Here is a 24,938-nt window from a genome sequence, read left to right as displayed (position 1 = left end):
ATCATACACAGACATGCACACCCAAACACCATTTAACCCATGCAGATAAGTGTTTTCCTTGATGTAAATGTGTCCATTCTGTTCTCCAGGCTCAGGTGATCTTTCCTCAGGCGGCGTTAGCTCAACAACATCACGTCTTTTGTTTGTGTGTTTTCACAGGAAAACAGGTGGTCCACAGAGTCACTGGGCAGTCTATCAGACTGAAACACTGACTGTTTCTATAGAGAAGGACGGCTCAAACGCAGACTCAGATGCCTCTGGCCAGTCAGAGCTCATGGTGTGTGCATGCTGGGATCAACTAGTGGCCTGGCCAAAGTGCACAGTGTTGCTACACACAGTAAAGCCCACACAGGTGAGAGGATCCTTACTTCTCTACGACGTTATTTTGCACGTTCAGGTTAAAGTGTTTTCTCCATCTGTGTTTTTTGTTGATGTGTTTCATTTAGGATGTCGTGGGCCAGAGGCCTCTTTGTAGGCAGAGTCGATGAGCGAAAGACAGCATGGGGAGAGCGCAACGGCAAGAAGAGGAAGGACAGCTCGTCACTCTGCAACCCACACTACATGAGCTGCCTGAGGGACCCGGAGGACCTGGAGCTCCCCAATGCGGCCCCCCAGCATTACCAATGCGGAGCGGGCACCAGTGGGAGCAGCTTCGGCCTGCGCTGCGGCTGGCAGGAGGACCACTATGGGAAGAGGATGGGCGGTGGCGGGGATCTGGGTCTGAAGGCTGTGGACCTGGGCTTTGAGGATGGTGAGCTGAAGGGCAGGAAGGAGGAGGAATTAGCGGAGGGCAGCTGCAAGGCGATGACAGCAGCAGACTGCTGGATGCGGGTTGTGTGGGTTTTCCAGTCCAAGAAGTTTCAGTCAGCCAAGCTGGAGCGTCTGTACCAGCGCTACTTCTTCAGGCTCAACCAGAGCTCTCTGACAATGCTGATGGGGGTGCTGGTTGTGGTGTGTGGGGTCATGCTGGCCTTTCACTGCATCCACATGACCCCCGACGTGGCCTACGTCTCAGTACTCTCTGTGGCCATGGCTCTGTTCCTTGCCATGATGGTGGTGTGCAACCGCAATGGCTTCCACCAGGACTACATGTGGATTGTGAGCTACCTGGTGATCGGGGTGCTGATAGTAGTGCAGGTTTTCGGGGTGCTGATGGTGTGCCCCTCCAGTGCCTCAGAGGGCATCTGGTGGACGGTGTTCTTCATCTATATCATCTACACGCTGCTGCCGGTCAGAATGAGGGCTGCTGTGGTCAGTGGGGCTGTGCTGTCCACCATACATGTCGTGACTGCCTGGCAGCTCAACCAGGAATACAAGTTCATTTTCAAACAGGTAAGTGGAGCAGGAATAATTAACCAGTCTGTCAGTCTGTGTTGGGGGGGGGAGAGAGAGAAGGCGACATGGAAATTATTTTATCACATTATTTTACCTACATAGTGATTAGAACTTAACCGATTGATCAGTTGACAGAAAGTCATAGGCGCACATGATACGTCTTAAGGCATCAGAATCTTTTATTTCTATACAATACAAAATTGTTCTCACTTTTTGCTACTTTGAAACCACGACATGTTTTGTGTTAATCCAAACTTAAAATAACCAGATTTATTTACTTAAGTCGTCTTGCTCACATTCAGTTATCCTCACCAAAACTGAAGAAGTGTCCCGGCTCAGAAGGCAAACACAACACGCATGCGTATGTCTGTTATGTTTCATCATCTCGTAGATTCAGCTGTAGGGACCTGGTCGGCCTGATCTTACAGGTTACAGGTGATCAGGATGTGGAGAGTTTGGTTTTAGTTTTCTTTCTGCATCGAGACATAATCTTTCAAGAGATTACCACACCCCTAGAAAAGGTCTATTTTGGTAACTGACATGCTGTTTCAATCACATACAAACAAACTTTTGGTACGTGAGTCTGAATGTGCGATTGCTTGCTTTTCTTGCTGTTTCATTTAACCATAAAAAGAAGTCTTCGACTTTTGGACAGCTGGTTGAACAGAACAAGAAGTTTAAAGTGGTCACCTTGTGCTCTTCGAAAATTATGATGGACATTTTTTACAAATTGCTTACTTTAATTGACACAATGATTAATATATTATTCAAGAAAATAAGCAGTACTTTAATCAATGTTTAAAAAGTTGCAGTCCTTGCAGTTATAATGTTTAGAAAGTGCTTTTACAGATATAAAATCTATGAGAGAAGACAAGTAATTAGGCAAGTCATAATTTTAACCCTTTTTTTAAGGATCAGTCCAAATAAATTACTCACATGGCTGTATGTAAAGTAAGGATCTACATGATTCGAATATACAAATAGTGATTTAATAAGAAAAATTTGAATATTAAACCGTGGTTTGTCTGAAAAAATATATTTTCTATTGTTTTTCCCCTTGTGTGTGCCGGCCTCTGAAAATAACTCAATACCAACAGTTGTCATGTTATAACAGACCTTGGTAGAATTGCTTATTATCACCAGTCTCTGGTAAAATGTCTTTTTCTAGTCGAGGTCTGTATAAGCCTGTGCTGCTATATGCTACAATACGTACAAACAGCAGATCTTTGAAAAAAATTCTGCAAGTTTCCTCGTGACTATCAACAAGCATTTTTGCTTGAAATGCCCATCCCTAATCTACAGTGAACATCACTGTGATTACACCTCCTGTCCATCATGGACGCTTCTTTAAGCAATTTCAATACAAGTGGTGGGAGACAAAATCAACGGTTTTCATTCTGTGTAAAAATGCATGATGAATGCTTCAGTTAGAAAAAATCAGGAGGTTTTCAAGCTCCTGTAGTTCTGTTCTGCTTAGAGCAAACTTCCCATCACATTAGATAAGGATGTCTTCACGACTGTCATGGACGGCAGCCAGCATGTCTTTACTGTACGTTTGAGTATGTTGGTACTGCTTCAAGGAAGACTAGAAAGAGTATGAATGAATCCATAAAAGCTGTTGTGGCATACTTATAGTACCCTGTGAATACGATTTCCCCTTTTGTACAAAATCTTCATTGTTGTATCCTAGTTGCTGCTGAATCTATAACCATGTCATTATATTCATGAGAAAAACAAGACCCATTTCTCAGACTTGTGTTAGTCCAGGCCCACTATTATCACCATTCAATTGAGCACAATGTTGTTACTGTATTCACAGTAGTGGAAACGCCCTACTTTCTCTCCCCATCAATATAGGACAAACATTGTAACGACTCCTCAACCACTTTTCCATGTCAAAGGTGCCGTACTAAAAGTAGATGGTGCTGTAGATCTCGGCAGTGTTTCAAATGAGATTTTTAATGAGCCTATGTTTTGTGCTGTAGGGCAGCTATTGGCAACTCTGTTGGGGTTTGTAGAAGGTCATCTGGGTTGAATGAGCCCATTTAGCCGCATTGTGGAGGAATATCATGATAATGTAGCATGGTGCCATTCAGGCCGCAATTCCCTAAAACAAGGAGGCTATTGTAGTAAAATGAAACAGGGTGGGGTGGGATACAGGGATTGTGCAATGGATTTGATGAAAACAGGATGATTACTTCTTCGTATTGGAGGAGAATTAGTCTCCTCTCTATTTTATGATGTCTTCAGCTCCGACCACAGTGGAAATATTTATTCATCATGTTTGTCTGTTAATTCTTTTAGTATGTGCTGTCAGATCCTCATTGATTGTTTTTTATAACATCCACTGTGTGTTTTATAAGATATATACTGTATGTGGAACTGGATTTTATACTGACGGATACAAAAGCTATTCATGTATCTGCTAAACCTCCAAAACTTGAAGGACCATACAACTAGAAAACACGAAGCACAAGTTCCAAATTCATTGTTTTTGACCCAGCAACAGTCTCAAACCATTAAAAGGAACAAACCCTGACTGAAACCAGCAGATTTTGACGATGATGATTTTTAGATTGTTAATCATTTTTCTTTTGATGGAGAATTGAAAGATCAACTAATATTATCAACACTTGCATTGGCATTTCGCTGTTGCTTTTTTACCTGTCAAGTCTCGTCATGTGCTTTGATACAACAGGACATTTTGACAGAAGACATTTTGACCTGTGTAAGTAGGTGTACAATGATTAAATGAGTGGAAGCTGATTTCCATTTAGCTGCCCCAGCTATAGGCCGAGGTCCTGAGTTGTTCATGGTTGGCTCACTGTCACACTGTCATGGCTTACTGGGACACTCGAATAGAACGCATCCGCTGGTAATGTTTAATTTGGACAACTATTTCAGGAATGTTCAAGGTTGAAATTTTCCATGTGAATCAGCTGGAATTAACAGGAATTTATGGGAATTGCTATTTGGTCAGGCTTAACATGTCATGTAACGACAAATATTTTACCATATAGTTGTAAAAACTTCTAAAAGAAAATAAACAAGTTAGTTGAGTTAAGCAGTAATTGAGTAATTTAACATTGTATTGAACTTTCTTTAAACACAATTTTGGTGAGTTAGCTAGCTGCCAAATTAACTATTGGGTTAAGGTGTCTAAGGGGCGCTCTTTTGCGAAAACGCACATGTATTGCATTGTTTTGACTGACCGTCCACACGGATCCTGAAAACGCAGCGCCTGAAAACGCACTTTTTTGAAAACGGGTCTCAGGGTGGAAAAATCCGAAAATGCAGCTCTTCCCTTTTCATGTGGACAGCGAATCCGCAAACTTTCCAAAACGATGATGCCATCACCCCACCCCTCGACCTCTTGCCTTCGACCTCTGAACCCCACAACGTCTCATAACAACAACAACAACAATGGCGGACTACATGCTCGTGTTCGTGCCGCAGAAGATATTGAGCCTGTCTTGCAACTTACTCACCTTGTAGTTGAGTGTGAGTCGCAGCAGCAGTTCGACCTCATTATTGGTCCACACGAACGATTCTGGTTTCCTTGCACTAGCCATTTTCATCTTCTTCTTCTCGTTGTGTTCAGTTTCTGTTTGTTTACAGCACGCAAGCTTTATGCGCATGCTCCGTCTCTTCTTCTCCATTTTTGGTGAATGTCAAGTGCCACCTATAGGCCTGGAATATGAACTACAGCATTTTCGGTCGTTTTCAGTGGATTTGTATGGACGCAAATATTCTTGGAATGATGACGACGAAGACCGAGGAAAAAAAGATCCTTTTCGTCCGTGTGGACGGCCCCTAAAAATTCAAACCAACAACGTGGGCTGTGTGAGAATTTTGGGCTTAAAGTGAACATCTAATTTATGAAATAAATGTTTTACAAAGCAGAGATTGGAAATAGATTAATTTAAACTCCCCAATTAGCATGCTCAATCATGCTACACCCCACATGCTAACAGCTAGCCAGCAAAACCTAGCAGAAGGTTAGTGTGTACTTGGTTTTAGGCTATCTCTTGAAATATCATCTTACCCGAAAAGCCTGAAGTCCTTTGGCTCAGTCACCGTTGTCCTGTTGGCAGTAGTGTTGGCTGCACATGTGATGATGGGCCGCACTGGGCCTGCAGAGGGTTGTACTGATGCTGGCAAATTATCCACACATGTGATGGAAGAGTGGGCTGCTGAATGCAGTCCTTGGGTACATTCAATTAAATGAGCTTAGTTTTGACCACAACATGCCCCAAGACTTGAACTACAATTGCTTTATTATGTGTACTGTCCCACCAAGTAAGCTCACTGCGCAGAGGTATAATTTTTATATTGAAAGTGCGGAACGTTTCCATTATTATTTGGCTTCACTTCCCTTGAAAAAATGTCAGGAAATATCTTTCGATCTTTTGTGGACTTTGCAATCCCTTAACAATGAGCTGCATATACATGCACCCCAATATTCCACTCATCATCAGAATGATAAACCAATAAGAAAGGAACAATGCCTGATACTGATCCGGCCTAGTCTTTATCAATTGAGTTGAGGCAATTTTGGCCATGTAACCACAGCTAATGACTATGAAAATGGGCAACACTTTCGCCTTGTTAGTATTACTGTGTGTATGTATCCTGCCTCTTTATTGGTGCCATGGGTCAACCTGCTATACAGAACCGGCCGGTTTTGTAGCTCGGCTAGTAGTAGATGATCTTTAGTGTCAAATGATGGCCTACATGCTGTCTCAGAGGCCCCTTTGCCCTGACAGGAATGAATTTATCTCAAACTTAAGTACATGATTGTATTCCTGTGGGTAGCGGACATGTTTGAAGACGATAAATCCTGGCACAAAACAACAGACACTGGTTGAACTCTGTGGAGGCATGTTATTGGTTTTCTCTACCAAGTATCGCTATCAAACAACCAGATGAATGTGGAGCCACTCTGAATAAGGCAATATTGACATAACTCTACTGGTCTAGTGAGCTTGCGTGCTAAGTGCCCATGCCCTAACCAGACAGGGCGACTACTGGCACATTGGTCTGTTGCCTCTGTGTACTCCGGCCCTGGTTGTTTGCGTTGGGCCTCTGATGATGGACTGCTGCCTTGCCTGAGGGCTTGGACCCCCAACACAGTATGTTCCACTTCTCTGAGCAATCAATGATAGGACATGGGCCTAGAGGCTCTCTCTCTCTCTTGGACTTTTAATAGAGACAGAGGAAAGGACATCAGGGTCGCTTGGGGTTGTTTGATACTGTTGTCACACTCATCCTCACATAAATCTTTTTAATTGAGGAGGAATTTCAGGGTGATTTCTTTGTTTTCTCGACACAGTCAGCTCGACAATCGGCTCGACAGGTAATCCTCAATGTGACTTCAAGCGACCTGCCATTCAGTCTGTTACACCGTCCATTTCACACATGCAAACTCACACAAACTCTGTGTTTCCTGGCGTCACACAGCCAGACTGCCTGATCTGGGAAAGCTGGTTTCTTCTTCAGGGACCTCATCATCCTCCGGCCCCTCTCTGTGTCCAGGCCTTGTTTTTCCCTTACTTGTATTTTCCCTGTGGAGACGTTAATGCAGGATCATAGCTGAGAAGATGTGAGAGCGATGATGGTGAGGACAAAAGGGGTCTTTGTGAGGGACCTCCACGATGAAGCAGGGGAGTTGGCGGGGGGGCTACCACGGACGGAGAGTGTGAAATAATGCTGGGCTGACGCACCCGGCTGTAAAAGAGCTGCCAGTCTCTTCGTGTCTCTTTTTTTCTCCCTTCACTTTTCTCCTTCTCTTTCTCTGAGTCATACATCCACTCTCACAAAGTCACCCTTTAGATGGAATAGCCTTTTATTTCACAACTTGCTGAGATTGAGCTACTCACGGGGATTGTTTCCCTAGATCTCCGTGTTTCACCGCTCTGCTCTGAAGGGCCTCCTCAGACCTCTACAGACAGATGAAGGTATAACTGCTCTCAGCAGGAAGAAAGTCACACTGCTGCTGTTCATTTCAAGTGCCTCCGCTGTACTACAGGAACAGAGGGATCTCATTCATTCTTACAGGTGCCGTCTTGTTAGAATGAAAGATTTTGACTCAGATGGGAGTTACGAGGGCTGCACTCAAGTCCTGACCTTGTGTCCTCAGTGGTAGCCGCCATCCTGAATATACGACCCGAGTGGAACGACACATCAAACTCTCATGGTTAGCTTGTAGAACTGCGCAAGAATCTTTCATTTCTTTCTTCATTGCTCAGATTCAAAGGCCCTGTTTTTCTTTTATTTCATTCTTGACTCAGAGTCAAATCTGCTCAGACTTTTACCCCCACACCTCGTTCTTCTGTGCCCCCTTGAAATGTTCCCCTATGGAATGCATCAACCATTCAAGGCGAGCGATCAGTTCTTCTATCATCAGCATTGTGCGTAATCTTTGCCTTTATGTTCCAGCTTTACGTTTCTTCACTCAATTTTTAATTCTATCATTAAACAAAGATGCTTCAAGCACAAAAAAACACTTGGTTAGGACAAGAAGATGATGTTTTTTGCTTGAATACCTGATTTTATGGGACCCTATTTCTAATCATTTCCGACAAATCCGGCAACGATATCAAATGTTTGATGCCTCGAAATATGTGCTGGGACCCTGTTTCCAATGTTGCTGAAGTTTGGTGCTGTTCTGAGCATTATTTGTGACTTTTTGATGGCGGTTTTATATTTGGACCCATTTACTGCAATGTAATGTTGTCGTGCGGTCGTTTCTGAGGGTGCTAAAACTACGTAAGCTAGCGGTCTGCAAACTTTATCTCTCGAGAGGGGTCTAACACAGTTTCACGGTGTGTTAGACCATGGATTAAACTTACACCGGAATATCCCTTTAACTGCATTTGGTTTAAAAAGTCTGCTACAGGCTGCTCTGACAGCTGATTTACTTCCAATTTTTGACAGATTGTTGATTACCAGCAGCCTTTTGATTGGATAAATTCTATTATTCTAGTCAGTGTTTCGTCGAGTTGCTGAATTACCTCTGTACTGTATTTCCTCCCTCCATCGATTTAGGTCATTGTCCCGATCTGACCATTTTCAGCTGACTGCTGCTGACCCAAGTCCTGCTCGTGTTGTAAACACCATCACTGTGCCAGCTCCCAGTCTGTGGAGACTTAGGGCTACTAGATTATAGCTAACTAAGCTAACTGAGCTAGTAGCTACCGCCATATTTAGCAATAGAGAGCATCCATACATTGTCTGGATTCTAGTATGGGTGATATCTCTGGTTCCTGTCTAAACTAGAAAACTGATGCACTTTTAAGGCTTTGGAAGTGTTAGCTAAGTTTGCTAAGCAATAAGAACAGTATTAGTGGTATTCACTCGATACATTTTGCTAACCTGGTAATCGTGAGTGAATGTTACTGAACCAGTCGCATATCTCAGACTGGACAGAAAAGCCCCTAACACCTACTAACATCTGGCAATTGTCTTCGGTGTGAAGGTGTACAATTGACATTTAAACCTGCATCAAAAGACTCTGCAACAGTCAAGGGTATTTAGAAGCTTCTGCTCCAATCCGCCATGATGAAAACACAACACTTGTGTGAACATGGTGTTTTTCTCTTCTTAGCAAGATTTTAATTTCAATTCAAGTTACGGGCGCTTGTTTGTTAATACTCTTAAATCCGTCTCTGTTCAAGCAGCTCAAATGCAGTCTGTCGGCGCTGGGTTTGAAAAAGAGACTGAAGCAAAACATATCTAAAAAAGTAATTGTTGTTAGTGGTTTCTGAGCTAGTCAGCGGCCTGATCGGCTCCGTGCAGATGCAGCTCTCAACAGAGATGACAAAGAAGCAAGACGTCTCACTCTTTAGCAACCTCCATTATCGGCTTGTTAATTCAGAATTCTATTTATTAAGACTTTTTTAAAACAGGTTTTATGTCTTCCGAATGTATTCTGTTGAGGTATATGATCTGCTGCTTTCTAGTGTCCTCTTCTTTTTCGGGCCATTTGCTACAACAAACATGACACACGAGGGGGGAAAAAAACAGGGCAAACTCGTCTCCTGGCAATGTTAAAAAGTCAAACATCTATTTTTAGCCATTTTACCCACATTTAAAAAAAGCCTGCATATATAAACGTGGTATAAGAAAGAGGATAAGCATCCTGTTGCCATGGAAAATGCCAGAACTGACAGGACAATGCGCCCACAATTCGCCCAAGGCATCATGGAGGCGAGGAATAAGGTGGGTATTGAGCAGCAGCTGACAGTTACTCTGGTGATATTCCTTCCCGTATTTGTTTGGAGTGACCTTCAACAAATGGCCGTTTCTTTTAGATACACATTACACCTTTAATCTAAACACGCAATAATTCTAATGGATGATCCACAGATTATCAGCATCTGACTTTAGATCACCCAAGGGGGTGTACACAATCGAGTTTGATTCTGGACATCCACTCAAACTCCAAATTTTAAAGAGTCCTCGGCAGAAAATGCCTCCTCATGGTCTACTTTTGTCCAATCACCTGAGCTTGGATTTCACCTCATGGCGCCAAGCACTCAGACTGCGGCTGGAGGTCAGATATGTTCGAGCCAGTGCACACACACACACACACACACACACACACACACACACACACACACACACACACACACACACATCACATGGTCCACAACGGATTCATTTGGCGCTCCGAGTGCTTCCCTGTGAGAGACCACCTGTCCCTCATGTTGTTGTTATGTCACACTCTCTGGCGGGTGGACGAGGCAGCAACTTATTTTGACATGATCGTCATTCGGCGCCGCCCTGAGAGGTTTTGCTTTGCTATATGTATTTCAATAACTTAAACACGAGCAGCTGTGCATCCATACGCCTATATGCCTTTAGGGGGATTATGTGACTTACCGAGCCATTGTTTAGTTTTGAGGAATTTACAACCAGCAGACAGGGAAGATGTCATACACGGATTAACAAGGAGCTAAACAGAAGTTGTTCTCTTGTGTGCAGCGGGATAAATTTGAATAACCAAATCCCGAACTGAAGATCGGTTATAGACAGTCAGGTCAAGGAGAGAGTGAAGCCAGGAAGGTACATCCCGTCTAGTCTCTTTTGTTATTGTGTGCCGAGAGGAAAAACCTGTTCCTTTGGCAGACTGTTATGGGGTCAACGAATGTAGGACTAGTGGAAACATACTGATCCCTCTGCTTAGCACTGGTGAAAAAGATACCAATCAATGAAATGTCACAGGCATGGCCAGAGCGTGCATAATGCATTTAGGCCAGAACATTGATGTTATGTAAGGAAAAACCTGAAAGCAACTACCCAGTTTACCTCAACCTTTATGCAATTATTAATGATGTTTGCTTGGAAAGTACAACAACAGCTGTGTCTGACACTCGCGCGCTCTGCAGGCCTTCGTACCCCCTGTTCTCTGAGAGATGATGAAACTTCAAGAAAATGTGCCACGCTAGCTCTATATCTATGAATTAGAGATAAACAATGAATCAAAAATAATACCAACATCGCGATTTCTATTATACAGCAATTTATCGATTAAAAAAAGGTCAAATATCTGACTGAACAGCATTTTAATGAAGTATTACAGTGATTTTTCAGAAAACATGTAGGTTAGGTATTTGGGAGAGGGGACTGAAAGAGAGGAGCTAGAACAGCGTTTCAGACGGAGGTGGAATACAGTGCTGTGGGGCAGGACAGAACGAGAGAACTGATGTGTTTTAAAGCATGTAAACCTTTTCTAGTAGTAACCCCCAAGTAAACCTCTGAACCTGAAAATTAGCATAATATGTCTCCTTCAACAGTAATAGATTTTCAGTCAGTAATAAACAACTGCCTCAATAAAATTGTAGCCCAAAATGAACTTTGACAGATAAAATAAGATTTTAAAAAACAGATTTTGTGGTACATCGTGATGCCAACATTTAACACTTGACACTCTTCTATACTTCTATCACACATTTTGATCAGCACTTAAAGGAGCAATATGCAAGAATTGGCAACCTGGCAAATTCATACCAGGTACTCACTAACTGCTTTTATCTGTAGTTGCAATTAGCGAGTCAGCCCAGTTAGCCGTGTAGATAAAGGTCTTGACTGGGGAATGCTGGCAGCCAGGAAAGCACCACAGCTGTTGCAGTGGAAACGGACATTTGAACGAGGCCTCTGTCGCCTCCTGCAGCACGAAGTGGTATTACAAAACAGGGCAGGTCAGGGCTAGCTGGTTAGCATGCAAAGTTCAGTAGAAATGTCACATATTGCACCTTTAATAATAACTGTTCAGTGGTCATATTGATCTATTGAGCTTTCCAGTGTACTAACTCAGGTCACACGAAGCGGAGGGTGTGTGATCTGACTGTCTGCACAGATCAGTGCCGCTCACTTGGCTGCTGTGGAATGGTGAGAACCCATCATCAGGTATTCTGGGTGCCAAACAATGCACTGGCTCAAATAATAGACCCCCCTCCTCTTTACTCCCAACCCCTCAGAGAGGGAGAAAGCTTGTGACTCATCCACTTATTGTATTACAACCAGAGGCGGTGATACAAACCCGGATAACTTCCACCGCCATGGGTGGGAGCAATTAGGATTAGTGATAAGCGAAATATCGCTCTTAAAATACAGCCAGTGATAAGGGAAATAATAGCCGTGCTAATAATAGCTGCTTGAGTCGGGGATGAGGAAGTGCAGGCTTCTAATAACAGCTCATGGTTTACTAACAACTTGGCTGGCCACAAAAGTAAATACAGGGATTTAAGGCTGAACTGCACATGGCGGACAGCCAAGAGATATATATTAGGAATCCATTAGCGGTGTTAAATGTTGATCTGTGTGGCATGCAAGCCCGAGGCTTTTAAGGGCAGTTTTACCATGGATCTCATTGATGGTAGTGCATTGTCTCCCAGCGCCGATGAGAGGAAGGTGAATGGCTCTCTGTCAAAGGTCACCGTCGTGCTGGCCAACTGTCTTGTTATCCCACTATGCCACTTACAGCGACACTGTTAAAGCTGCCACAACACATTTCGAGCTGGCTTTAGATGTAGTGAAGCTGTCGACCATCAGCGTACAAACAACCTCCTTACATTGAAATGTGCACGAGAACTGTAGCTGTTAATCAGTTTATCAGTTAGTTGTCAGCTGTTACATGGTACAACTATTTTGATAATCTATTTTGATAATTGGTTTTATAAGAAAGTAAAACAAAAAAAAGTAAATTTCCTTATTTCAGCTTCTAAAATGGGAATATTATCTGGTTTCTTTACTCCTCTGTGACAACAAACTGAACACTACTCCACTGATATTTGGACACTGATTGACATTTGTAGGTCAACTGATTGATGAATCCATTATGAATGAGATGATTATGATTATGCCATCAAATTTGTCATGTAGTTTCTTCCTCTTGGCCAACGGGCAATGGTTGTGTCAAACCTATTTCTGTTGCTCAATAGTTAATGTGAAAAAAGTCCCGTTTGGTTCAACATCGTAATTTCTGATTTAATAACCTTTTTATTTACTCTCTGAACATTTTTGGACACGTATCGAGGTTAGCAAATAAAATAAGGGATTACACCGGTTTTTCCACTGAAAAATGTAATTTATTATAATATTATGATAAATGGCTGTTACTAAAGCCTGACCGATATATTGGTTGATTTATGTTATTGGCCGATATTGGCTTATCACAGAAAAATCAGTATCGGTGTAAATGTTGTCCAGTATTTGAAAATATAAATTCTCTATTTAATGTAATACAAAGCAGAGAAGATCCCTGGGGTAAGTTATAACTAATGAATTCCCAGTGAAGTTTTCTGTATTCAGTGCAGACGTTAAGCTGTAAAATATCCATGCCTCCGTTACAAACTATATAAATCTTTTTCAGATAGCTTCAGTTGAGGGACCATTGCAAAAATAAAAAAAAATCTATATAATATGCTTATCAGAAAATATTTTTCTATTCCCCAAATACAGAATCCATCTGTCTTCAGCTGTAACTTGCTAAGGAAAGGTCAGATGTAGACAAAAATTCATATGTAAGTCTGAAACATACAAGTAATTTTAGAAAAAATAAACCATTCACTGTAAATAAAACACACTAAATGTTGACTCACTCAGACTTTAAATGAGGTAGACTGAAACTGAAGCCCCTGAATCAAATGATGTATGACACTTGATGCTGAATGCTAGAAACGTGTGGGAAAAACTAATTAAATACAGGAGAGTCAGGCACCCCAAAAATGGTCTCTGAGGGTTACCTGCTCGACATCTTTAACTTTCACCTGATCAGTTAACCAAAATGGCAAAAGGCAGATCATCCTAATGAATTCATCAGGTCAGTGAGGACAGTTTTTCCTGTCCGCTGTTAAGTTTCAAGTGCTGAGCATTGGCATCTTTTTTCACATTTTCAGTGAATGATGTCAGATAGAATAACAAGCCCCTGGTCCCATGATTTAATTTCACACACTCAAGGTCAGTCCAAATGAAGTTACACTCTGACTTGTGCCTTCACACGAGCGGAAAAGGACCGGTCCTGTGACAGAAAGCTCAGAAAAGCGCATTGTGTTTGCGCCACAATTTATTACGCCCTCTCGTTGCGCATAAAAAAATGAAACCCTTTCCTTTTAAGCTGGCAGGTAGTTAGGGCTGTTTTCTTTGTTTGGGATGAAGTGTCGTGAGCGCCTTCATGTTGGAAAGATGAGCTACATTTGCCAGACTACGCAATGTGCCTGAATCACATTTCCAAGAGCCTTTTGTTTTTTGGTCATTGAGAGCTGAGCAGAAATGATCAGCACATCATCAAGAAAAGGTCGGAACAGTAAGACATATTCAGTAGCAGCTCAGCCTATAGCTTTCAAACCATGTGTTGAAACTCAACCCCCCATGCTTTTATTCCCATGGAACGTATCAGGCTTCACAAACATGTCCCATGTGACGCGTCCTGAAGTTGGCCCGGGAGGCGGATGTGTTATATGCATGAGTTCAGTATCAGCTCATCCATAACTGGGCAACTCCAGAAAGATCAAAATGTGCCAGCTACCAAACTGCTCCCGTGCTTTCTGCTGTTTAAACTATAACCCGTTGTTCTCATCCCGGTATCGATCTGTGTGCTTTGTCATAAAAGTCAATACTGTTCATGGTTGAGGAGTCAGACCAGGGAAGGACAGTGGAATAAACTGTGAAGGGAATGTTCGCAGATGCTTATATAACTGGACGGTGAAACTGAACTCTTTTTATTAGAGCTCCAGCATCTGGCCCACACACACCATCTCATTTAATGCAGTTTAATGCTCCCTCCATTAATTCTCTTACTTGGTATTTAAAATCATTCTGGCTAAAGTGATAAACAAATGCAGTTATATAAGTCACCATCAGGCATTTTCCCATGTTACAGTTATCTCTTAACATTTGTGTCTCTTACTTAGCGAGATGGTGGCCTTGGGTTCATTCCATATATGCTTAAAAGGAGATGGAGGCAATAGGAGCTGAAATGGGGATTCCTGGATGTTTAGCTCACAGTCACACGGTTCAAGGTCTGGACTCCCTCACACAGTCCAAGTCAGTGAGCGGAGCCAGTGGAGGGGTGAACAGGGCAGGTTGGTTAGTCAGGCTAATTAACCAAATCTTGTATTCTCGCGGCCGCCGCGCTGTAATTGCAGCTGTGCTTGTGAGGGTGTGAGTGGGCAGGAAGTGAAGGGTTAGTGAGGACACAGCTGGGAGGAGAGTGTTGTGTCCAGCCCTGCCCACTCCTCCCCCATCCCCCCTCCCCCCTTCTGGCTGTCCAGCCAAATACTGACCCCGGACCACTGAGCAGCCAATACCAATGACAAACAGACACTTGTGTGCTCATTGTCGTAGCTTTGCATCTTATGCCCATCTGATACAGTGGTGCACATAACACTCATGTGCTTTAATGAATACGTTTGACCCGTTTAATCATTATACTAATGAAGAAACAGGGAAGACAGTGACAAGCATGCAACACCTGTTGATTCTGGAAAGAATTATACTACTGATATGATTATGATATTCAGTAACACTTTATAATAACCATCATTAATAAGTAGTAAATAGTTTAGAAACCAGTTATTAAGCGGCTGTAAAGATTTATAAACATCAGTTTACCTAACCATGAGTCTAAGTATCATGAACAGCAGTTTGCAACTTTACAGTAAACAACTGCCCACTAATTGGTTTATAAAGCATTTCATTGTTTGTTAACATTGAAATAACGAGTTTAATTAACTATAAATGATTTCCAATTTATTAATGATGGTAACAATAAAGTGTTACCTAATATTCTATCTTGCTATATATTGATATCTTTGACTTTATATCTAAACTAAGTGACGGTGCTATACGGCTAATAATAATTTAATCTGATCATGATAATGATGACAACAAGATAGAGAAACAAGATCCATGCCCAAAAATTTAATGTAGATATAACAGAAGTAAACACAAATGCAAATGAGAAAAGTAATCTGAAACAATCTGCTGAATCTATTGGACTTGTAATTTAACATTTCCACAATGAAATGTCTAAAAACGACTAGATAAGCGTTTCATTTGGTCGCCCATTGCTCTAACTTCCAGGGAGATGACATCAGATGATTTGAGTGAAGAAGGACGTACGTGAACGTGACTGAATGTAACGTGAATAAAACTTTGATCCATTACCTCGTCTGTGAACATCTCTGCCTGAGTCACATCAGATAGATTGTCATCAGCAATGTTGGTGATCCCATGATCCCAGGCTACGTCACTTCCTCATCAAAGGTTTTATTTTGCCTTTAATTTAAGTTTTTCTCACAAAAATGCTAAATGTTTTCTGATTGGGCTTCTCAAAGGTATCGATTTGTCTCATTTCTCTGCCCGACTGGAAGATAGTAAATTGAATATCTTTGGGTTTTAAACTGTTAGTTGGACCAAACAATCTAAGACTTGTGACTACTTATTCGCAGCCCTAAAGTAAAAAGTGAATGGACATTGGTTGAAACAGCAGCAGTAGGTCAACGCATATAAGCCTTGAGGACTAATGTCAGATTACTTGGTGGCTGTCTCTGCAGTTCAAAGACAAAATATGTGGGGAGAGAGGGAAGAGCGGCAAATGATAAATGTTCCTGAGCAGACCCAAACCCTCGTTGTTACGTGGTATAATTCTGCTGAGTGAAGTGAGCCACAAGAAAGCATTAAGATGGCTGTAATGTGGGCTCATATGAGTTTCCTGCTTTGGTTCTTGGGAGCGACCTTGTTCAAGGCTCTCAAATGACAGCATCAGATCCTCGGGGATCTCTTTTATCTGTGTGCTGTTTCAGCAAAAGTTGTCCCCAATTCTGTGTCGTTCTTTTTCTTTGAGGCCACTAATTTCTTCTGTTACTGTTTTGTGTCTTCAGGCCAAACACATCCATACAGACAGAGTGTCAGAAGAATAGTGGTAAACTCAGGGCCGGACAGATTTCTATTGTCCTTATTGGAGCTGTGACTTGGGACAGTTGAGATATTGAAGTTGAAGGATAAATGAGCATCATAATCTTTTGATTTGAGGAAAAACTTGTCTGTAAAATTAGACAGATAGAGTTTGGAGTTTTTAGCTGGTGGTTGCAGTTTGTTTTAGTCAGTTATTCCAGGATTGCTGGGAGACTTTCCTGATGTGTGCACTATGTTTATTGTGCATTAATTCAGATTCTGACTTTCCGACAGATGTGCGGGCTGGGTCCAGCTCTATTTAGCTTTGCGGAATTTGCTTCAGCGCTTTCACAAAGATTACTCCGTGGCCTCGCTGGTCACCTGAGACCAATTTTGGTTTGGCCCAAGCCATGACAAATACAAAGCTCCCATTCCAGATGGCAGAGACCCAAGATGGCAAAGACAGGCACCCCCGCCCCTGTGCAACATTTATCTTTATAAGGAATGGCTTCTTTTCTTTCAGTCAGTAATTACATGTCACAGTAACCCCGATTAGATCCGGACTGGTGCAACAAAGTCTCATAGTAGTGTCTATTTTTACCACGCCGTACCACATGTTATCTTTTCAGGCTGTGATCAGCAGTGTGTGACTGGACTTTGACGTTCATTTCTGTTAGACATTTTAAAAAGCTCCAGATGCCTATCAAAGGTCATGTGCTGGAGAGTAGCCCCCATGTCAACAGCGGTCCCTGTCCCCAGAGCCTGTGTGTTGACTTACGGGATGTAGCACTCTGGCCTTTAAAAGTTTAAACTTTGGCTTTAGTGGAGCTCAGGGTTGGTGGGACTTATCTTTCATTGCAGGCCCTTTTCAAATACTCCTGGATAAATCCAAACAGTGATTACTCGAACAATGCCTTTATCCAATAAGTTACAGTGTGTCGTGTGTGGTTATCAGCTCTTAGTTTACCTCTTCTCACCGTGTTGTCACAGTGAGTATTAGTTACATCTCAGTGCTGCGCTCAGGCGAGGCTATTCAGGATTAAAACACTTAGAGTTGGGGTCAGTGCAGAAGGCCTTAATGTCATGGAAACATCCCCTGTCGATCAATTGAACAGATCAGCCGTGGCATATCATGTGTCTTGTGTTGGAATGAATGGATAATGAAAACCTGATGTTTTCCAAAAAAGTTGGGATGCTAATGAGATATAGAGGTTTAATTAGTACAAGGACAGACCACAGGTAGGAACTGGTACAAATTATTTTGGAGCTAGTCACCTTTCTTATCCCCTAGTTCTAGATAAAGCAACCAATCACAGGTATATAGTTTGATCTAATTCCAACCTTATTACATTTAATATGAAGCTTGACATCGCTTCTGGCCACCATTGTTGAACATTTGAGACTAAATGGCAATGAAGGGGCATAGATTACAATGCCTACTCAGCACATTTTTAAACCATGGGACATTTCACAGGGTAATGGGTTCATTTGTAACAGGTGATAGTATCATGATTGGGTATGAAAGGAGCATATCCTTTCCGTCAGGACTTTTTATCTGTTGTTGTGCAATGCAAGATATCTTGAAAGGTAAAAAGGTCAAAGTCAACACCAACAGAAGCTCCTGTTGCCCACAGTAATCACCGCTTCTGAAACTCCACGTCAGTAGTCCCGCCTTTAATTCTGGGACTTTGTGACATCACACTCTGTCACAAAGTCCCACATGTGCATTATTCATTCAACGCAGCTAACATGGCACGTAAGAATGGATTGAGCACAGCTGCTCCGTTGTTGTTAGCACTGCTGGGTCAGGCATGTGTGAGCTGACCAATCAGATGAGACCAGGTATGCAGTACAGGACAGTATGAGAAAACGGATGTGCTTATTTTAAGACTGAGGCATGTAAACCTATTCTAGTAGTAACCCAAAATAACATTGTGAACCTGAAAATGAGCATAATGTCTCCTTTAACTTTTACAGCGTCCCAGCTTTTTTGAATTGGGGTTGTACATTCCAACGTGCTTGTGCGTGAGGGAATTGTCTGATGGGATATTATTGAAGACAGAATGCGTTTGCTGTGTGTTTGCCAAGCCCAAATCTTTTCCATCCCCTTCCTACATCCATTCTTTAACATGTTATCCGTCTGCCTCACTTTATAAAGCACCTTGTCGGGAGCCGCACCTTATAAGCCAATGTTTGGACTCCTTTTAACTCCACCGCCAAGAAGATCCTGCTTAAGTAAATGTCGAGCGGGGCTCGTCTTTGAGAGCCAAAAGTCTGTAGGAAGAGTGGTCAGGAGACATCAGTGGAAGATACTCTGAGCTTAGTAGGTATAAAGAGAGTGGGGACATGCTAATGAAGGGAAGTTTCTACTGCTCTCTTTACACCACATCACTGTTTGGAGAGGAGAGTGTCAGCGCGGCTGTGGCTCTGTGCTAGATTTGCATGGCTGGGTGTTATAAGTGCAGCAACAGACACAAGCTTCAGGATCAAAGAGCTGCCAGTCCAAAAGGAGGCACGCACACTCACATGCATAGCTCACACACAAGATTTATTCAAAAGCCTCTGTGAATGCTGCTGCCTCTAATCTCCAGACTGTGTGGTGACTAAGCATAACTGGGCATTAATGCAAGCTTTGTTCATCATGTTTCCCAACACTTTAGTTTCACTTATTCAGAGCTATTCAGCTGTTATATTGAGCTATCATTCAAGATGAAGTCAGTCTTTTGCCAACCTATCAAATCGATTTTGATAGGAACGTCTTTATTTGGATGTAAATCTGTGATGCTGAATTGTCTGGATGTAAATTGAGTGCAGCGCTGAGAAGCGTGGTCCTGGGAACTGCAGGTGGCCCTGTATCTCAGACAGGCCACTTAACAAAGTTATCTGGCTCGCTCGGTTCACAGCCATCTGTTTGGGATTAATGTGATCAGGTTCTATCAGAGCCCCTCAAGACCGGGGTGTCGGGTCTCCATCAGTGGTCTCTAACATTACGATGGAGGGCTTATCAGGAAGCCCCGGCCTGCCAATGATTTACAAACACAATAGGCCAATCACTCATTAAGAGATGGTGCGGCTCAAATTTAAAGTCGCACACAAAGAAAACAATTGCTCAGACAGTCATGTAGAGAACCACAGTGGCTTTTGTTTGTAGGTCCTCACACCTGATATTCAATAGCCTGATGATGAGGTGTCTGTTTGACAGCTTTGATCGGAATCTTTGAAAGATGACTGACAGTTGACCGATCAGCCTCTTGCTCGGAGGTAACGAGGGGTGTAAATCACAGTACGAAACTTTTGATTCTTTGGACTATGATACAATATTTACCGATATCGCAAAGTTCACCAAAATATGACCCCGATTTGATTTCTTTCAGGGGCCTGCCATCAATGTTGGACCAGTATATCTGCCCACATAACGCAATCAGTTACAGAAGAAGCTGCCACGACTTTCTTCTCAACATATGATTAATTGTTATTAATTGCACACAGCTAATTTCTGCAAACATTACTTTAAACTGACTCCACTAACACATGAAAGATGTCAAGGTCAGTTACTTTTATTAGCTTAAACCTGTGGCATTTTACATTGCATAAATTCGATTAGTGGCTTATTTATTCTCTGTTTTACTCACTGATGGTTTAAGTCACTGCTTCCCCCAACAGAACAACATGAATTGAATTTCAGTCTGTAGGAAGGTTTTTCCAGCCCAACAGCAGCTAAAATAAATCAGCCGATGTTGCCGTAGTGAGAGCAACAAGTTGGCGGACTGCTGCATGAGACGCTCCATTTGTCCGTTGACTCGTCTTTTAATCCCAAATCCAGATTATTTCCAGGCTGCTGATGTATTAGCAGTAAAGATCATCACACTGTTAAAATGTTTAAGGAAAAGGTGCGCTTAGATAGAAAAGCTGATGCAGCGTGCCTGGGAAATTTCAAAATAAAGGCTTGACTTAAAGATGATGATATGGATCGATGTTTCCAGTTTGCATCGATGGTGTTACACTGATGCGTGAGGTAACCTGTTCTTATCTATAACCCTCAGAAATAAAATGAGAGTGCACTTGGTGTTTTGAGTAAAGTTGTTGCTCTCTGCCTGCATCAGCTACATCAGGGAATGGAATTTAGCCAGTACATCAAAAGCATGTTTGCTTCTGCACCTGCGAACCATCGGCTGTGTTTGTTTTTGCTTACTGCTGTGCTTTTAATCTAGTTCGGCCATTTGTTTTCGAGTGGAATAAGAAGTTACCACGACTCTCTCTCTGAGCAGTAAACGGTGCTGCCACTCTCCTGTGGTAACAGTGTTGCGTTTCGAGCACAGCTGGTTAGATTGGCTCTGTCCTGTTGTGACAACAGAGGGGTGAGTTCTCGTGTGTACAGTGTAAACCTCGTGTCAGGATCGTGACAGAAAGTTTGAGTCCGTGTTTGATCCTACATTAGTTGCACTGTAAAAGAACACATACATGAAAATATGCGGTGCATGCAAGTACACAGATAAACATCCTCTATCTCCAGTTCTCCATCTCTCTGCTCATAAACACAAATGACAAACATGCGCACAAAGTCGCACTGGTTTGGCAACATACCAGCCATGGCTCAGAAGTACTGGTAATGGAGATTTGACTATTCGCGTCCTCTAGTTTCCACTGTTGTTAGTTAGTTAGTTATTAGGACTGATTAGAATTCAGCCTTTATGTGTACGTACCGCGCTTGCATGTCTTTTTCTCATTATTGATGATATCATCTTCAGAGGAAACACTCTGTGCTCTGGTCATGGGTCAAGTGACTTTCCCAGGCTGGAGTGTGTTTCTGAGCATGTAGAGGATGTGTGTGTGTGCGCATGCCTGTGTGTTTCTGAGCAGAGGGGAAGTCCAGAGCTCAGGGCTCCATTTCTGGTGTACAGTCTTTGGCTGTGGACGAGTGAGAAGAGAAATCGCTAACAGACTTACACGCTGGCTTACCACACGCATCCAGAAAACACACAGGCGCACACAGAATGCGGCTGGAGCAGCGCGGAGGAACGCTTTCAAGGTCGATGACCCCGCAAAGCTAACTGTACACTATATCTAAACTTAATTTGCTCAAGCCACAGATAATACTGTTTCACAGTTTGTGCCTAAGCATTCTTAGAGCCTCATTGTTCAACCCAAGATATAGCGAAAGTCACATTTCTGCAGCTCCCTGCCATCTAAAGCTGTACGTTCAAACACATGACCAGTTGCATGAAAAGCACTTAATCACTCAACTCTGACCAGAAAAAGCTGTTTTGCAGGCTCAAATCACCTGTTTCTGTTTTTTAAAATATTCAGAATTGCACATTGCTGCCTCCTGTTTCCCATTTTGACAGGATCAGCCACACAATAGACACAATCTTAACTTTCAGCCAACAAGTCCAACAAACACACAAGTGACACAGTCTTCACGTGTCCCCAGTCGTGCATCACACTGAACCCTCTGGGCTTCCTCTCTGCTGTTAAAAGCACGACGTGATGGGAATGTCCTCCTGCAACCACAAGGCCATCCTCATCATCTCTAACCAGATCACATCTAATGGCTCCTCAGATGTTTGAGGAATTTTTCTCCTTGCAGTAAATTGTATGACACATAGTGTTATCAATTTCGCATGTTGACCTCTCCCAGGTCAGGCAGAGTTCACAGTTGTGTATGTTTGGTGGGACTGTCATGTTTTGGTTTTTGTTTCTCTCTGTGTGTTTTCAGATCAGTGCCAACGTGCTGATCTTTCTGTGCACTAACATGATCGGGATCTGTACCCACTATCCTGCTGAGGTCTCCCAGAGACAAGCCTTCCAGGAGACGAGAGGATATATCCAGGCCAGACTGCACCTGCAGAGGGAGAACCAGCAGCAGGTACACACATGCACACACACATGCACTGAAACACACACACACACACACACACACTGGAAATGAACACACACACACACACAGACAGTCACGTGCATGCTTCCACGCAAGGAAGTGAGGGCGGCTGCTGTGCACGTGCGCCGTAGGAAAACACAAACAAATTCAGCAGAGCAACAAATGGGTGTCTCCTTTTTCTTGTGTATTTTTTTTTTCTCCTCTCAGTTTTTGAGGCCGACCATATGTTATGAAGTATAACACGTATCTCCACTCCTCTCTATTTGACTAACACGTTCCCACGCAGATGCCAACGAGGCAGGGTGACTCATTGAGCAGTCCTAACAGTACAAGCTGATGAAAATGAATGGGCTCTCTCTGTCTTTCTTTCTTTAATTTATCTCTCTCTCTCTTTCTCTCTCTCTTTCTCTCCTCTCTCTCAGGAGCGCCTACTGCTCTCAGTGCTGCCAAGGCACGTTGCCATGGAGATGAAGGCTGATATCAATGCCAAGAAGGAAGATATGATGTTCCACAAGATCTACATCCAAAAACACGACAATGTCAGGTAAATACAGATAAATACACGTGTCTGCATCCACACAACTGAACACACACTCAGGAGGATGTCGGAGTGACTCTGCCGTCACAGCGAGCACCAGTGGATTTGACCTAACTCCTCTGACTGATGTATCAGTAACACGGAGTCACTCCAACAGCTATTTCCCTGACAGCATGTATTATGCATGTTGTTGCTTATTGACACTGACTCCACCAGCTGCATTAACGATATTTACTTTGGCATGCTGCTATGCTCTCTGTGGCAAATGATAGGAGGCAGACCCCAAGTTTGCCGGTCCCCCGTCTCAGCCCTCACCACTGGATTTCGACTCCCGAGTGGGAATAAGTCAGCACTAACTAACTGACTTGAAACTCTCCATCCATTCGCCTTCTGTTGAGCCCAGCCGGTGCATTTCAGGCTGCGGTGGCGATGGCTGTAGGGGAGGAAACTCAAACAAGGTGACCCAAATAGGTGCAGGTGATGCACTTATAATCTGTTGCAGCAGCGTTGCTCCACCAAACTTACAGGAGCAATGCATTATCACAATGTAACACAAGATTAAAACCAGCTGTTCCAGATTGATGCTTATTGTCATTTTGTAAAAGCTTTGCAAAAACGTGTGAACCCCAGGATCTCAAGTGAATACGTTTGTGTTTGGCCTCTTTTCAAGTCTTTTGAGGCCATTAATATTTGTACGAGGAGGTATGAGGGAGGCAATTCAATTTTATAATGATATAGTTTTATTTTGAGGTAGCTTCGATAATGACAGCCGAAGCCCAAAAAAAATCTAAGTCTGTATTAAGCCATGGGGGACATATAAAAAACACACAAGGACCGAGGAATGAGCGCAGGAGACGCAGGACGAAAACAGAAGAACCAAAGAATTGTAAATAATAAACACAGAGAGCTTATGAGCAGGTGAAACACCGTCGTAGACATAAAAAGGGAGGTAAAACAGACAAAGATGCAACGACAATATGAAGCATGACACATGAAACTTAAGCCTAGAACCATGACTGATAAGGCTGATATGCAAATCTAAGGTTTAATGTGACATTCTTATCTAGCAAGTTTGTGACATTGCATCTTCAGTGCTGCAGAGTTATGCAAAAGTAATGGAACGTGTTCCAAATAATGCATTAGTTTCAAATGTAAGTAGTGTGTAATACCCTTTTTTGTACAACTACACCGACACTGCTTCTGAAACCAAAAAACAATTAAATCTAAGTCATATGTTTTCCAGGCGTCTACTTATAATACATGTCATTGACATTCAGCATGCTGTTAGTCAAACTAGTTCATCATGTGTTTTACATTTGTGTTTTGTTGTCTTTCTGTGTGAACTGACCCTTTAAAGTACAAGCTCTTGCATCATGGCTCACAGCCTTTGCTCAGGGTGGGAAATTGCTGGAGCAGCTCTGCCCTTGCTGATGACCTCATGGGACAAACAGCGCCATCTGTCACCTTCAGCTGGTACTGACCCTGTCTGTGGCGTTGTTTTTCCTGTCCTTTCATTACTATCAAAAGTTAGCAATGAAAGGCATGCAGACAGGGGGACAGGGGGTGGTGTTCTCAGAGGGACGGGGCTGGAGGAGGTGACCTACATTGGCCTAGATGATGAGAGCCAGAGCTGAACAAATGTCTGCCTCTCTCCCTCCCCTGCTCACATAGCAGCTGGACAGTGAGAACGGAGAGAGGGAGGCAGTAGACCATGCTAACTAACTCTATACTTTATTGATTGATCTCATTCTCTGTCTCCTTTGTCTTCCTTTTCCTCCCTGTCTTCCC

General features: G+C 42.7%; 1 protein-coding gene across 1 annotated transcript in view; it reads left to right on the top strand.

Annotated features, from left to right (window-relative positions):
• Window positions 1-24,938, top strand: part of LOC115585262 (adenylate cyclase type 6-like) — a 42,681-nt gene that overhangs the window by 2,928 nt on the left and 14,815 nt on the right. The window contains exons 2-5 of the mRNA XM_030423519.1: window positions 160-352; window positions 447-1,332; window positions 22,451-22,600; window positions 23,035-23,156. Coding sequence (XP_030279379.1) covers window positions 448-1,332; window positions 22,451-22,600; window positions 23,035-23,156 — 1,157 coding nt within the window. The 5' untranslated portion in view covers window positions 160-352; window position 447. The remainder of the gene's footprint in view (window positions 1-159; window positions 353-446; window positions 1,333-22,450; window positions 22,601-23,034; window positions 23,157-24,938) is intronic.

The sequence above is a fragment of the Sparus aurata genome, chromosome 7 (assembly GCF_900880675.1).
Source record: "Sparus aurata chromosome 7, fSpaAur1.1, whole genome shotgun sequence".
Classification (NCBI taxonomy): domain Eukaryota; kingdom Metazoa; phylum Chordata; class Actinopteri; order Spariformes; family Sparidae; genus Sparus; species Sparus aurata.
This window is presented reverse-complemented; position numbering and strand designations above follow the sequence as displayed.